General features: G+C 45.1%; 1 protein-coding gene across 1 annotated transcript; it reads right to left on the bottom strand.

Moving 5' to 3' along the window:
- Positions 1 to 206: 206 nt before the first annotated feature.
- LOC308393711 (uncharacterized protein C1orf21 homolog) lies at positions 207 to 15,141 on the bottom strand (the record flags this gene model as incomplete). Its single annotated transcript, XM_080877669.1, has 5 exons — positions 207 to 254; positions 1,639 to 1,699; positions 2,570 to 2,637; positions 3,666 to 3,748; positions 15,051 to 15,141. 5 exons carry the CDS (start codon positions 15,139 to 15,141, stop codon positions 207 to 209), a joined length of 351 nt encoding a protein of 116 aa, XP_080733795.1.
- Between the last annotated feature and the right edge of the window lie 71 nt (positions 15,142 to 15,212).

Genomic DNA, 15,212 nt, shown 5'->3' with positions numbered 1-15,212 from the left:
TCTCAAGCATCCCCCACTCTTTCGCTTGTATTTAAAGTATTATCTTTGCCACATGTTCAACAACTCACAAAATCATACCAACATAAAGTGTCCTGTCAACACCCCATTGGTCAAACACTGATTTAGCGCTCTCTCAGGCACACGCACACACACACACACACACACGGTGAGGCTCTCTGTGGGGGTGACTCCTGGGGGCCTCTGTGCTATGTCCCATCTTCCTCCTCCTCCTCCTCCGAACAGTAGTCTCGTCCCTGCAAACAAAAGCATGACTATGAGAAGAGCCGACACCTGTTACACCACCTCATTTACACAGACCACCATCAGTCTGCAGGCACCCGATAAAGTGCTCAAAGGTGGGCTAAACTAGCTGCTCTCCTTTCCTCTGCAGAGCTTCTCCAACTCTCCTCAAAAAAGCTCTGAAATCACAGGATGCCTCAGAAGGACGCCGAGTGCAGTACTGTAATATTTCCACTCTGTATTACTTTATAGTAATGATGCTTTTCAAATTAAAAGACTTTTACTTCAACGTTAATGTGACAGATATGTTTTCTTTTTTCAGATTTGCAGATTGCACTCATAATGTTTTGATTAAAACACCAGACAGTAATTAAAGCTCTGTTAACGGGCTTTATTTTTGGGCCACATTAACATATTATGACCCGATTGCATTTATACAAGAAAACAGCAGCCTAGTAAAAATCCATCATGTAACCCTATCCATCAGACTCTGCAGCAAGTATCACTATCATTCATCTGGAAATCTGTTTTTTCCTCCAGCATTCGCCGTCATTCTCATTTGTGTAGCTCTCTGTTGACGTCAAACAAGTCACAGAGCTGATTTATAGAATCGCATTAAATCTGTGGCATGGCTGGAACACGGCTTTAACTACACACACTGCAGTCACAGACCATAATAGCTGTGACTGTTTGGAGGCAACATCCAGTCTGATTTTAGGTCCCCGTCACACAGGCCTAGAGACCGGTTGCAGAGCGGTTGCTGGCAGTTGCACCTCCCCGTGATTTGGTCACTCATAATTTGCAGGGAACATTCAAACTTCTCCAAGTTTCATAACAGTTTAAAAGCGAAGATGACTGCACTTCTTTACGTTATTTAAAAAAATGTTCCACCTCTCATCCAAGAGGCTCCTTGGGGTCTGATGGATGAGAAGGAACGCCTTTGAAAAAGACCACGGTGACCAAAAACCTACATGGACGTACTCTCCGATTTCAGCTGCAACCAAAACAGGTCCCAGGATGCAACTTTTATTCGCAACTCCTGGAATCAACTCCAGATGTTTGAAATATATCGAATACACCAACATTTTACTATCTTCACGCTGTAGCTACATTTCCTCATCCACGTTTCAAGGCCGAGGTGAAAATTTTAATCCGTCATAGCGAAGCTGAATCGAGGATTACTCATTTCACTTTGGGTGCTTCTGACTGTTTATGAGCTTGCAGCGTAATTCAAGAGGCAGACTAAGAGCAGCGAGCGCTCATCACCGTGGCGATCACCTGTTCCTCCCCCTCAGTGAGGGAGATGTTTAATGGTTTAGGATCCAGCTGTTATTTTAAATGCCCTGCCCCTCCTTCACTGCAACCCTCCCCAACAAACCCCACTTCCGGCCTCCTCACCTTCTCAATCTTCTCATCCAGCATCCTGAAAAATTCCTGCTGGCTTTCTGACGTGTGAATGCTGAGAGACACAGACACAAATGGAAAAGTTAGAGAGGGGGGGAGAGGAAGTTGGAGGATGGAGATGAGGAGGAGGGGGGAGGCAACAAATACATCATGAGAATTTTCCATTACAACCCCCCCACACACATATACAGCACAGACACGCATACACATCCCTCACCGCAGTGTGAGAAACAGTTCTGTTTGGAGGATTTTAAAAGATCATTTAATAAAGAATTAATGCAGCAAAAGACTAAAGACTGCAGCCGGCAGCAGCCGTGATGTACGCACGCAGAGGCTCATCAACATGCATGCAGCGGGGGCCGGCCACGAGGCAGGATTACAAAAGCCAGACACAAAATATCGCTCGCTTCACGTCATAACATTAACATACTGAGGTGACAACTTAATGGAAGCAGCCGCTTATGAACGCATCAGTTCAGCCAGATTCAGACGCGCTTCAATAATCATTTCTGTTTGTTTTCATTAGAACTCGTCAGAATAAAAAGGCTCCGGCTTGAATTCGAGTGAAATAACGTTCAGCCTGATAACTTCGGCTTATTTTTCATTCGCAAGATTATTTCACATTTTTCTAGGTCCCCTTTCTACTGGCTGCATGGCTCTGAGAGGGGGCCCCCGCCACAGTTTAAGAACCTCCGGCTCAACAGTTCATTTTGAACGTTGAAAACAGACGAAATCAGCGTGGAAACAGAAAGAGAAACTGTGGCTTCCTCTGTCACATAACAAAAAGAAAATATATTACGTAATGTGAGCAAACTGTACCTTTGACATTTGTCATTCAAATTACCGAAGTTGCCCATAAAGAATAGATGTTATTATTTATTCCCACTGCATGTTTACGAGATTAAACCCGCTACTCATGACTTACTTGGATTTGATGTTTGGTGCAGGAACCTCTTTCTGCTGTTTGCCCTTGTGCTGGACATTACTCTTCTCCTGAAAACGCACGCACATGCACACCATTAGTTTTCATTATCAGCTGATAGATACGTTTAAAACAAACAGCTACATCACTGGAAGCAAATGTCACATCAAACCTGGATTATCAAATTACAATCCTCACCCAGACGGCACTGCGTGACGGGCGTGGGACACGGGAAAGAGGCATAATGTATGTATGCCTAATAAAACTGATTATCGGCTCTGATGAAGGTTGATCACCATGCATGCGTTTCCTGCTGTGTTTCCGCATCATGCATTTTCCACCTCTGAGTCTCTGAGTGAGGATTACTTTGTGAGAGCAAGCAGCTACACGGATGCTGGTCAGACCGCAAACGGCAGACGGACCGGGCTATGTAAAAACGCAGCTTGTGTCTTACAACAACTCATTTGGCGCTATATAAATAAAACTGCATTGAATACAGTCCTTATCTGTTGTGTGTGTCTGTACTGAAAATGCGCATGTGAGACAGTATGACTCATGACTGCAGACCAAAACTACCTACAGGTAAAATAAAATAACGTGAACCTGAATATGAAGGCAGACCTAATTTACATGACGCTCATTCTTTTCAGTCAGTTAGTGATCTGGAGAGGATAAAAACCTGTTTTTGCAAGTTTCACCTTTTGAGGAATAATGCATCCAAACATTATTATGTAACAGGGAAGCTGTTCTGCAAATTTCTGAAGCAGAATGACTTTCCCAGTCACGATATAGTACGTCTTTGCACCACTGAAGACCTAAAAGTTTTGCAGGAGGGAGTGAAACCAACCGAGCGATCAGCCCACACATTCCACACACGCCTCATGTTGTTTCTACCTGCATGCGAGGCAAGTTTTGTGTGTGTTTTTTGCACTAAGACAATGTGTGTGTGCGTGCAGGCTGGTCAGGCTGATGGAGCCGCCTCTGGACACAAACAGCAGTCTGTTCGCCTCATCTGATGGACTGTCAGGAAAAGGTCTGCGAGTCTGTGAGCCGATAACAGGCTGTCAGCGGATGGTGTGTGCGTGTTTGTGTGTCTCACCAGGTTCTCCTGGTTGCGTGCATTCACTCGGTTTTCATCCCCTCTCATGTACTTCACCTCCTCCACTCCCTTCTTGTATTCGTCTGGAAAGAGAGAGAATGAGGGATGATTAAAGGAGGGAGGAAAGAACAATAAGTTGCATTTATCAGAAGAAACAGGGACCAAATTCCTTTCAGAAATAGTTTAAGAACGGCTCGTCAGCCTTACTGTAACCTCGCTGCAACAGCAACATGGCCAGCGACTATTCCATTGATTGTTGTTATAATTGGTTCAAGGTAATCTGATAACTATGACCTGATGGGGTGTACTGAAAAGTGGAGATGACAGCTGAGGGATAAGCAGGAGGACACAAGTTTCCATTTTAGCTACAGCAATTCATCTGATGAGAGAGAAAGCAACGACGGGCAGACACCGAGGGAGAATAAGTGAGTAGTGGGTATGTGAAATGAGAGGAGATGAAAAGGGGGGGGAAGAAAAAAGAGGCGATAAGGAGGAGTAAGCTGCAGGGGATTTAAGATCAGTTAAACAGCTTCTGGGCTTCATGGACAGCTTAGACGGTTAAGACAGTTAAGACAAACTCAGAGGCAGCAAGAGCGTTGGCCATCACCAAACGGCGCAACCATCTGCACGGTTCAACCACCGCGCCCAGAACGTCTGGCCTCAATCAAGCCCACAGCTCAGACTCAGGGCAATAAATCATCCAAAGTTATTTTCCCGATACCGTCCGAGCCCCGATGATTAGCCCAAGAACAGCCAAGATATCGCGATGCACACAGTCAACCCACACAAGTGCAAACTGTGCAAACTAACGATCGACAGCCGATACTCATTACGGATCTTATCATTAAGTCCATAAACAAATATCACAGTCCTTTATGACTTCCACTCGGGTGGTTCTGTTTCTGGTTTTCACTGTGTCCACGAACGCGATCGCTTGAAGAGTTTTGAATGCCATGTGATCAAACTTTGTGGGGGGCGTAGAGCGGGGTCGTGTTTACAACCTGGCTCGTGTCCATCGAGGCCTTCAAGGTCAACTTCATGATTTTGTCATGAAAACTGACAAAAAGCCTTAGAACGTGTGCATACAGGGAGTGCAGAATTATTAGGAAAGTTGTATTTTTGAGGAATAATTTTGTTATTGAACAACAACCATGTTCTCAATGAACCCAAAAAACTCATTAATATCAAAGCTGAATGTTTTTGGAAGTAGTTTGTAGTTTGTTTTTAGTTTTAGCTATTTTAGGGGGATATCTGTGTGTGCAGGTGACTATTACTGTGCATAATTATTAGGCAACTTAACAAAAAACAAATATATACCCATTTCAATTATTTATTTTTACCAGTGAAACCAATATAACATCTCCACATTCACAAATATACATTTCTGACATTCAAAAACAAAACAAAAACAAATCAGCGACCAATATAGCCACCTTTCTTTGCAAGGACACTCAAAAGCCTGCCATCCATGGATTCTGTCAGTGTTTTGATCTGTTCACCATCAACATTGCGTGCAGCAGCAACCACAGCCTCCCAGACACTGTTCAGAGAGGTGTACTGTTTTCCCTCCTTGTAAATCTCACATTTGATGATGGACCACAGGTTCTCAATGGGGTTCAGATCAGGTGAACAAGGTGGCCATGTCATTAGTTTTTCTTCTTTTATACCCTTTCTTGCCAGCCACGCTGTGGAGTACTTGGACGCGTGTGATGGAGCATTGTCCTGCATGAAAATCATGTTTTTCTTGAAGGATGCAGACTTCTTCCTGTACCACTGCTTGAAGAAGGTGTCTTCCAGAAACTGGCAGTAGGACTGGGAGTTGAGCTTGACTCCATCCTCAACCCGAAAAGGCCCCACAAGCTCATCTTTGATGATACCAGCCCAAACCAGTACTCCACCTCCACCTTGCTGGCGTCTGAGTGGGACTGGAGCTCTCTGCCCTTTACCAATCCAGCCACGGGCCCATCCATCTGGCCCATCAAGACTCACTCTCGTTTCATCAGTCCATAAAACCTTAGAAAAATCAGTCTTGAGATATTTCTTGGCCCAGTCTTGACGTTTCAGCTTGTGTGTCTTGTTCAGTGGTGGTCGTCTTTCAGCCTTTCTTACCTTGGCCATGTCTCTGAGTATTGCACACCTTGTGCTTTTGGGCACTCCAGTGATGTTGCAGCTCTGAAATATGGCCAAACTGGTGGCAAGTGGCATCTTGGCAGCTGCACGCTTGACTTTTCTCAGTTCATGGGCAGTTATTTTGCGCCTTGGTTTTTCCACACGCTTCTTGCGACCCTGTTGACTATTTTGAATGAAACGCTTGATTGTTCGATGATCACGCTTCAGAAGCTTTGCAATTTTGAGACTGCTGCATCCCTCTGCAAGATATCTCACTATTTTTGACTTTTCTGAGCCTGTCAAGTCCTTCTTTTGACCCATTTTGCCAAAGGAAAGGACGTTGCCTAATAATTATGCACACCTGATATAGGGTGTTGATGTCATTAGACCACACCCCTTCTCATTACAGAGATGCACATCACCTAATATGCTTAATTGGTAGTAGGCTTTCGAGCCTATACAGCTTGGAGTAAGACAAGATGCATGAAGAGGATGATGTGGACAAAATACTCATTTGCCTAATAATTCTGCACTCCCTGTATGGTCAAAATATAAAAAGTAAGATTTCAAATGTCAGATTTGACCTCTGACCCTCCTTTATGGTGAACAGACTGATCTGAAGGTCAGGACCTGAGTTATTTAAATGTTGCACTGACAACATGCTTACAGGGAATGTCACACAGGGATCGTGTTACTTTATTATGACTTTTTTTAGACACATAACAGTAACAGATTAGAACCGTTTCAATAAATGTACAATTACTAAATGTGTAACCGATGGAGTGAATGCTACATGTGTACTATATGCACATGAATATATGGAAGATACTCTACTATTCCCTTAAAAGTACACAGTGCCCAGAGAGCGAGCTGCCTGGGCGGATGTTTGTGCTCTCTGGCTGCTTCTTGTTGTATTTTAGATGACATTAATGAGCCTTTAAAGACCAAAGTGAACACACTGTACAGTTCCAGTATGATGAGGCCTACTGCCAGCCATGTGTTTATCATGTTTATTGATGATTATTAATGATCAGTGATGTGGGACGCATTGGAATGGTTTTAGGACCTTTAGACAAGCTCTTAATAAGAGTGACCGTAACGTGAAATGATATGTACGGCACATTTGCGTAACCCCGAGCCCCGCCTAACCTTGAGCAACAACACAAGCTCTGCTGACTACCTCGTAACTGATAAAGCAGCTGAGAAGGCGATAAGTACCAGTGGCTTTATCTCTTACACACTTTGTATTTTGCCCCCACGCTCTCTCTGCAGTGTGTCTGTCGGCGTGACGTCCGTCTGTGCCCCCGCGTACCCGGCTGAAGGGTTCGCCCAACTCCTAACCTGATGTGTGCTTAAGCCCACGATCACCTGTGTTTTTACATCGCGCACGTGTGTCTTTAGAGCCGAAATAATTAGCGAGAGAAAGAGAGAACGCTGGCAGAGATGAAGAGAAAGAGACGAGAGAAACAAATGCCAGCTCCTTTTCTGCTGTTTGTCTCAGGAATGTAAACGAGTCGGAGCAAAGCAGCTCCTGTCTGAACATGCCGACAAACACACACATACGGCGCTGTAACACAGCACAGGCTCACCGAGCTCAGGTCTGCTCTGTAAACACAAGTGCATACGGTGCTACTGTAGGAAACAGTACTAAGAGCTATTTCCTCTGCTCTCCTGATGGCAGAGGGGCAACAGCATCAATTTCAAGCTATATAATCTGTTTTTTTAGGGCAGAGACAAACGAACAGAGGGGGTAAAATTAGCAGCAGCTGCTGGATTTACACTAAATCAGCCTAAACTGGAATTTTAAAGCAAGCATTGAGGAGCATGTGGCATTATAATTTGGGTGAGCTGCAGCCTGAGAGGTTAAAGTGTTTGAATGTTCTGCTTCTGTCACAGGATGGCAGCTGAACGCGACGATAAACGGTAGACAGATCAAAGTGACCCAGCTTGCACCAATCAAGAGTCATCACATCACAGACTTTGCTTCGATTTAGATAGGAGCAAAGAAAGTGGTCACGCTGCGCGAGTTGTATGTGAAGCGTGCGTGCGTGCGCGTGGCACGCTGTGTCACAAGAGATGACATGGGTGTTTCGTCACATCGATGCTGGGCTCGCTTTGGGTGAGAGGGAGGGAGCCCGTCGGAGAGGGGAGAGATGAAAGGGAAGAACTATTTTGAGAAGCCGCGATTTTGTGATGTGGACGTCGTTCACATCTCTGATTACAGAGCGGTGCTCCGCGCTGACCTTAAGATACCAGCAGTCAGAGTGTGTGTGCGCGTGTGTTCACATGTGTGTGTGTGCACAAGCATGTTTCATTGCAGATAGAAATGGAAACGTCTTTGAATCAGCACGTTTGTCATTTCATGCGAGTGCAGTGTTTGTTTGGGTATGAGTCATTTAAATCGCCTTATTTAAGCGTGTGTGTGTGTGTGTGTCTGCTCTCATAGCTCTCGCTGGCCTGTCCTGTGGCTATGTCACTCTGTCCTTCCTGCTGTGTGTCCTCCCTCTCAGCCAGCCTGGCTACAAGCCATCATCGGTCTGGCCGTGACACTCACACCTGAACGCGAACCCTCATCTCTAAACAGGCGCACACACACCAACCATCGCTCCAATGAAATGACTATCAGCTTTGAAAGGAGAAGAGAGAAAAATAATTGTTTATGATATTTTGAACAGAAATCTTGCCGGCAGGGATAAAATGATGAAAAGCAGGAAGAGAACGATCTCAAACAGTTTATTACTGCAAGGCCCGTTTAACATTTCAGCTGGAGTCACTGAACTATCGGAGGAAGGTTATACAGTTAACTACAACTGAACTAAAGCACTGGCTGTGGGAACACATTAGGCAACACCTTGCTAATGCTTCAGAACCATCTTTATACTTTATGGCACAGATTCAGCACACTGCTGGAAACATCCCTGACAGCTGCTGCATCCATGACGTTTACCGCATCCTAAAGTTGCTCTATTGGATCAGATTCATCATCACGAACAAACCAGTTTGAGACTATCTGAGCTGTCGGAAGATGGGTACGGTGTGGACTGGCTCTTACATAGAGCTTTTCTACTCAAAGCATCAGCGTCAGAAAGCCTGGGGTGGCTTTAGCTCAGGTGGTAGAGCAGGTTGCCTACTAATCGGAAAGTTGGTGGTTTGACTCCAGTCTGCATACAACAACTGAAGTGTGAATGTGTGAATGTTAGCTGGGTGAGCTGGTGCAGACTGCAGCTTCACTTTCCTGTATGTAGCTCACAGGAGCCGTTGCAGCCCATGTGCTTCAAGCTTCAACATGCTACGGATTCAGAGATGTTCTTCTGCACACCTAGTTTGTAATGAGTGGTTATTTGAGTTATTGTTGCCTTCCTTCAGCTCAAAGCAGCCAAACCAGTCGAATCATATCATCTCTGTGACGGCGGAGACGGCCACGTCGGAAAATCCCAGCAGAGCAACAGTATCTGAAGCACTCACACCAACAACTACATTTACAGTCACTTAAAATCACCTTCCTTCCCCACCCTGGCAATTAGTCTGAACTTCAGGACATCTTGAAAATGTCTACACGCCTCAGTGCCCTGAGTTCCTGCCATGTGATTGGCTAATTAGATGTCCGTATTAGATTAGACTGAGAGGTCACGACTGACTCAGAGCCCTTACGTGTTTATTAAAATGCCAAAAAGATACTCTGATATCTCATCTCTGAGTAATACTCCCACACATTATCACCGAAATAGCAAACTGATAACACAACTAATAAAAGTTATTGACTCATGATTAATCAGTAAAGTAAGTAAGAGATGCAGGAGACACGCCGGGTGCCGATATGTGTTTCCAGAGACTGACACAGCTGCTCACAAATGAAAGTCAGTTACAGCTTGTCTCTCACTGTCACTAAAACTCTTCCAAGATGAAAGGAACCTGAGGAAAGTCTCATCTGTGTGAAAACAGTCAAACTTCACGTAAAAAGAAATAAAAACATTAAGTGGAATTTGCAGTGTTGGGACAGCTTCTCAGAAATATCCAACACTGAGACAGATCATGCTTTTGTTTGATGAAGGCTCTCGTCTGATCTGTCGTAACGAGAAAGTTACAAGCGGAGAAGATTAGCGCAGGCTCTCTGCTCATCTGCGAGCTGAGCTGATGGATTCAATAAGTAAACTTTACTGCATAAACACGACTTTCAGAGAACTCTTACATACGGATGAGACCTCCTGTATGCATAAAGAGCTTAAACACTTCTTGTGTGCATTAGAGCCTCTCCTTGATTATCCCAGTGACATCAGGGGGTGGATGGCACCGAATTTCCTTAATTTTAAAGGAAAAAAAAGATTGGGGTCATGCTTTTTAAATCCAGTAGCTCCAGCTGTATCCCTACCTTTGACTTTTCCTCCTTGGCCATACATGAAAAATCCAGCATCACTAATTTAGGTGTGAAAATGGACCCCAGCCTAAAACTTAACCGCCACATGCAAGTCGAGTCCTCCCTGTTTTTAAGTGCTTTCAGTTGAGGCAGCTGTCAAAAATCAAGCCCATCCTGTCTAGATCCCACCTAAAGGCATCACCTCTCGTCTGGATTATTGTTACTCTGCCTCCCTCTCACGTCTACACCCGTTACAAAAACGCTGCTGCACGATTTTCACGACCCTGTCGGCTTGTGGCCTTCATCGGGGTCATGATGAAGCCGAAACGCGTTGGTCTGGTAACCTAATAACTTCTCCATGCACCTGGGACGTAGGTGAAATTGTGCCAGAAAAGCAAACAAGAGCACATAACTCAGATTTTAGCGTAGTACTATTTCAAATCTGGCATTTATGAATGAACTTGTAGCTGATTCAATGTTTTACACTTGATCTCTCATTTTTTTCTACAGCACTTATGTTGTTTTTAAGTGCTTTGGAAATAAAGTGATGATCGTGATGATGAAGTGCATGGGAGCAGATATGCATACACAGACACTTAAATGCTCATTTCCAGCTCCACAAATTTTGTTGTTGGACTCCAGAGTAGCTTCCTGTGATTTTCTGCTTAAAACAATCTTTATTTATCTTATACTGGACCTCAGGACATACTTTAAACCAACCTGCTTTCTGATTGGCTGCCTTTCACAGAAGATTTCAGCCGCAGGTGGTTGGTACCAAGGTCGGTATGACCATCCACCATTTTAACAGTAGAAAATGAGGAAAGGAACAACAGGTCAGCACAGGGCTGGACTGTATTTGAGCTGTCTGTGCATGACTCTGAGTTAGCTTCCTCTTTAGTTCAACTTCTGTAATCAGCTGTGGAGCTTGTGGCTTCTGAAGATCACTGAATGAATCAGGTTTTTTTTGCCTCCCCTCTGAACACAGTCCCACTTAACCACTGAGCTGCTGATGAGCCCTCTATTAAAAACGCAACATACCTTTAAAATCAAGGTCCATTTAACCCAACATCTGCTGTCAGGGGTCACACAAAGGTCATTATCAACCCAAGTTAACCTCTGGTTTCTCAATGATCACGTTCACATGACGGAGGCGGTGCTGTATGATTCACCAGAACCACAGACAGGCCTATTGTCAGCAGACCAGTTGAAAAAACGGACAGATGAGCAGTGTTTAAAAGCTCTGTACGGATGATCATCACTACAAAGAGCTGGTGCATTTGTAAAGTTTAAAGGAAGGAGTGTAATTGAACTGATTAGTATTACATCACTGAGTTCACTGAGACTCGGGAAAATCTGACAGATGAAATCCGTGTTCAGATATGCGGAAGACAGTGTCGGTTTTTAAAATCTCTCAGCTGCAGCCCCGAGAGTGTGAGAGCAGGTACAGAACAAGTATAAAAGCACAATTCAAATGTCAGCCTAGTGCACATGCAAATGTGATATAAAGGTCAACAAGTACAAACATAGGTGCCTTGTTTTCAGATATTAGAGCTGATAGGGAGGATAAAATTAGTAGAAATCTATTTTTCTACTAATGTGCGTCAGGGAAAGACAATACTTTAAAAACTTCCTCTTACTCTCAGCACACTGAGGTCTGAGGCATCTTTCCAGGTCGCAGCCTGCTCTGCAGCAGGTTGTGTCTGCAGCAGAAGTTAACATTGCGATGTATACCAGCAAGAAGTGAACTGCCTTCATAATACTGAAAACCTTCTTCTCCTCCTTCTTTTCCATAAGTGGTCGTCACAGCAGACCGTCTGCCCCCATCCCAGCATCCACCTCTGTCACACTGACCCTCTGCATGTCCTCCTTCACTACATCCATGAATCTTCTTCATCATCCTCTCTGCCTCTGCTGCACATGTGCAACCCATTTCTGCCTCTCTGACTCTGAGCTGCCCCTCTGATGGATTCATTTCTAATGCTGCTCTCACCTCTGGTTCCAAGTCTATCTTTCCATCCCAGGGATTGAACCGGTGACCTTCAGGTCTGTGCGCTGCCCCAGAGAGGAGTCGTTTTCACTCGGCACGCAACGTACACAGAAACGATGTCCTTTGTGACTTTGGGCTGTCAGCTGTGTTTTGTGTTCCTCGAGTTTAACAGGGAACCGACGGCACAATCGGTTAATTCAAGAAAGGAACTGGTCTGTTTTGTTTTTTTCATCTGCGATAATATTTCCAAGGTCTGATTCTCATTCGGCAGTCCGATAAAGAAAGCCCCGAGTTTCTTTGAACAATAATTTCTGAGCAATCCCGTTTTACTCCCAGGAAGTGATTGTAGCGTTGTCTGCTTGTGGCACAGAAGGACAGTAACGTGTTCATTCAGTGAGACAGTCGAACCTTTCAGCACAAAAACTGAGATAAACACTGAAACTGCACACCGCCTTGTTTTCTATAAATGTTGAGCTGCCACATATACAATCAGATATACTTGCTATCTCCACTCTAATCTCCTCTGACTGTAATTATTACAGACATCAGCAGCACGATGTTGTGGAGAGTGTTGCTATTTTCCCTCGTCGTCCCCTCAGCGTTTGTGTAATGGAGCTGAGCCTTTTCCGGTTATTGTGTGAGAGCGACTGAGAGAGGGTTGGGGAGGGCAGGGCATTTGGGGGGTTGGTTAGGGTTAGCGGCCGGAGTCTGAATATCTGGGACATACAAATACACACTCACGCACACAGAGGGCACAAGGACAGACTGATTGCCAGACAATCTGTTGGAGGCAGATCTGCATGAGCATGAATAGGGCTTACTGTCTAACTGAGCACACTGATATGAAAACATCAGCGCATACGTGAATACAAACACACCGACGCGCAGCCCGCTGGGGTTACACTTGTGTGCGTAGGCTGACCAGAGCCGACCAGTGTTTTCCGCCTAAGTCATGAGAAGTAAACCGGATGCTGCGAGCCAGTTTGGCAGTGGTTGTAAAGGGCGGCGAGTCGAGTGGGAAAGAATGACTGCACAGTATGTGACGACAGCGACAGCAGAAAGATGTGCACGCGAAGCGGGTGAAGATAAGGAAGGGGGGCATTAAGAAGGGAGATGCTTTTGGGGTTTTGAGGCCTGGGATAACTCTAATCCGCACAATCCAGGTCACTTCCATCTCTACCTTCACACACACACACACACACACACACACACACACACACACACACACACACACACACACACACACACACACACCTCGGATATTCATATCTTGTGGGGACATCTAATTGACATAATGCTTTCCCTGGCCCCTTACCCTTAACCTAACCATCAAAAATGAATGCCTAACCCTAGCCCTTACCCTAAATATAACTATAACCCAAATGTAACCCTGACGCTAAAACCACATTTTGAGCCTCAAAAATGCCTTAAAATGTGTGGTCCCCATAAGGGCTGTTGGCCCCCACAAGTATTGTAATTGTCCAATTTTTGGTCCCCACAAAGATATCCCCACACACACTCAAATAGTAGTCCAACCCATGCACTGCCATTCCAGATTTCCCTTTAACCAACTGACAGTGAGACTAGGGGATAGGATGGGACTAAGAGGGAGGAAGGAGGAGGGGATGTGAAAGGACACAAGGTTCTGACCTAATGTTGTGCCAAAGAAGAGAGGAAAAGAGCTGGGAGAAACACTGGGAGATGAAGGCAGGAAGAGAAGGAGGAGGGAGGAGAAGGGGGTGCAGAGACCCAAAATAGTGTGACAGAGAGAAAAAGGAAGAGAAGAGCGAGGCCTTGAAAGGGGGGACGGGAAGACACAGAAGTTGAGAATAGATTGAAGAAAGAAAAAAAAAGGCCTGCAGCGCCAAAATACGTCACTCTCTTCCTCTCTCAAGGAAAAAAATGTTCATCTCATTGCTCTCCTTCATGTCTCCTTGCCGTGTTCTGGCGCTGCTCAGAAGACAAAGCGGGAGACGAGAGGGCAAAAGAGAACAGAGAGGAGCACGAAACAGGGCAGGAGCAGAGTTAGAGAGGGGTTACAGGGAGGAGGTGAGAGGCTGGAGAGGAGTTAGAAAGATCAGAGGGAGAGGGGGATGACAGATAGACAGAGAGAGGGGACCTCCTGTGGATCATCATCTGCCACATCCATTCACCCGCCTGCAGCTATACCAGAGTGTTGCTCCTAATTCTTAATCGCTGTTAATCCCTCCGCCACCCATCATCTCTCTCCGGCTCCAGCTTTTATTCCTGCCCCTCATTACACAACAGCCGGCTACACGCTGCTAAAGCAAAGGGAGCAACTAAGGACTGTAGTATATTCATTACTAATGAATCTCTCTGCATTTTTTATTAATCAAATCTACAAAATTAGGTCGTGTTTGGGAGACACATTTGTAGAAAGTGAGCATTGTTAAAACTGTTGTTCTTTTGAGCTAATCCAGCTGTTTTCAAACCTTTCTGGCTGGTTACCAAAGCAGTATGGACTCATGATGCCCATCAAATAGCCTTTGTCTGCTTTGTGACAGCAGTTTACCATTTACAGTTTCAGAAACCTTCACTTTTTACATTTTTAGCATTTGATGTCAGCGAGAAGACGTTTCTCTGTTGTTCTACTCTAATAAAAACGCAAGAATAGCAATATGGAGATGGAACGAACACGCCAGGTCCCATCCAAGGACACGACTCAACGCCGTCATCTCACTAACTGGTTACTTCCTCTCTTACACGAACTGTCAACACAGACATCTCCAATAAAAGCGGCGGTGTTGACAGTTATTGTCTGAATTGGAGAACTTTACACTCCGCCGAAGTACCGTGAGCTGTAACAATGAGGATGTATATTGTGTGGGCAGGCGGGGTAATGGGTCCACGCTGAGCAATCAACTGAGTGAAATGGAGCAGTGAAGATTTTATTGACATCCGTTCGCAAACTGACCGGTGAAGACGTCGCCGTTGCTGTAGGCCTTGCCGCGTCCCTCCTCATCGCTGGGCACGGCCGACACCTGCTTGGCCGAGGTGCAGCCCATGGCCTCACACTCTGAAACTTCTCCTCATCGCACTCTCACCTGCACAGAGAGAGAAAACAAGACTTCGTATT

Source organism: Rhamphochromis sp. 'chilingali' (assembly GCF_963969265.1).
Source record: "Rhamphochromis sp. 'chilingali' genome assembly, chromosome: 3".
Taxonomy (NCBI): Eukaryota; Metazoa; Chordata; class Actinopteri; order Cichliformes; family Cichlidae; genus Rhamphochromis; species Rhamphochromis sp. 'chilingali'.
The sequence above is the reverse complement of the archived record's forward strand: the minus strand, read 5'-3'. Positions and strand labels throughout refer to the sequence as shown.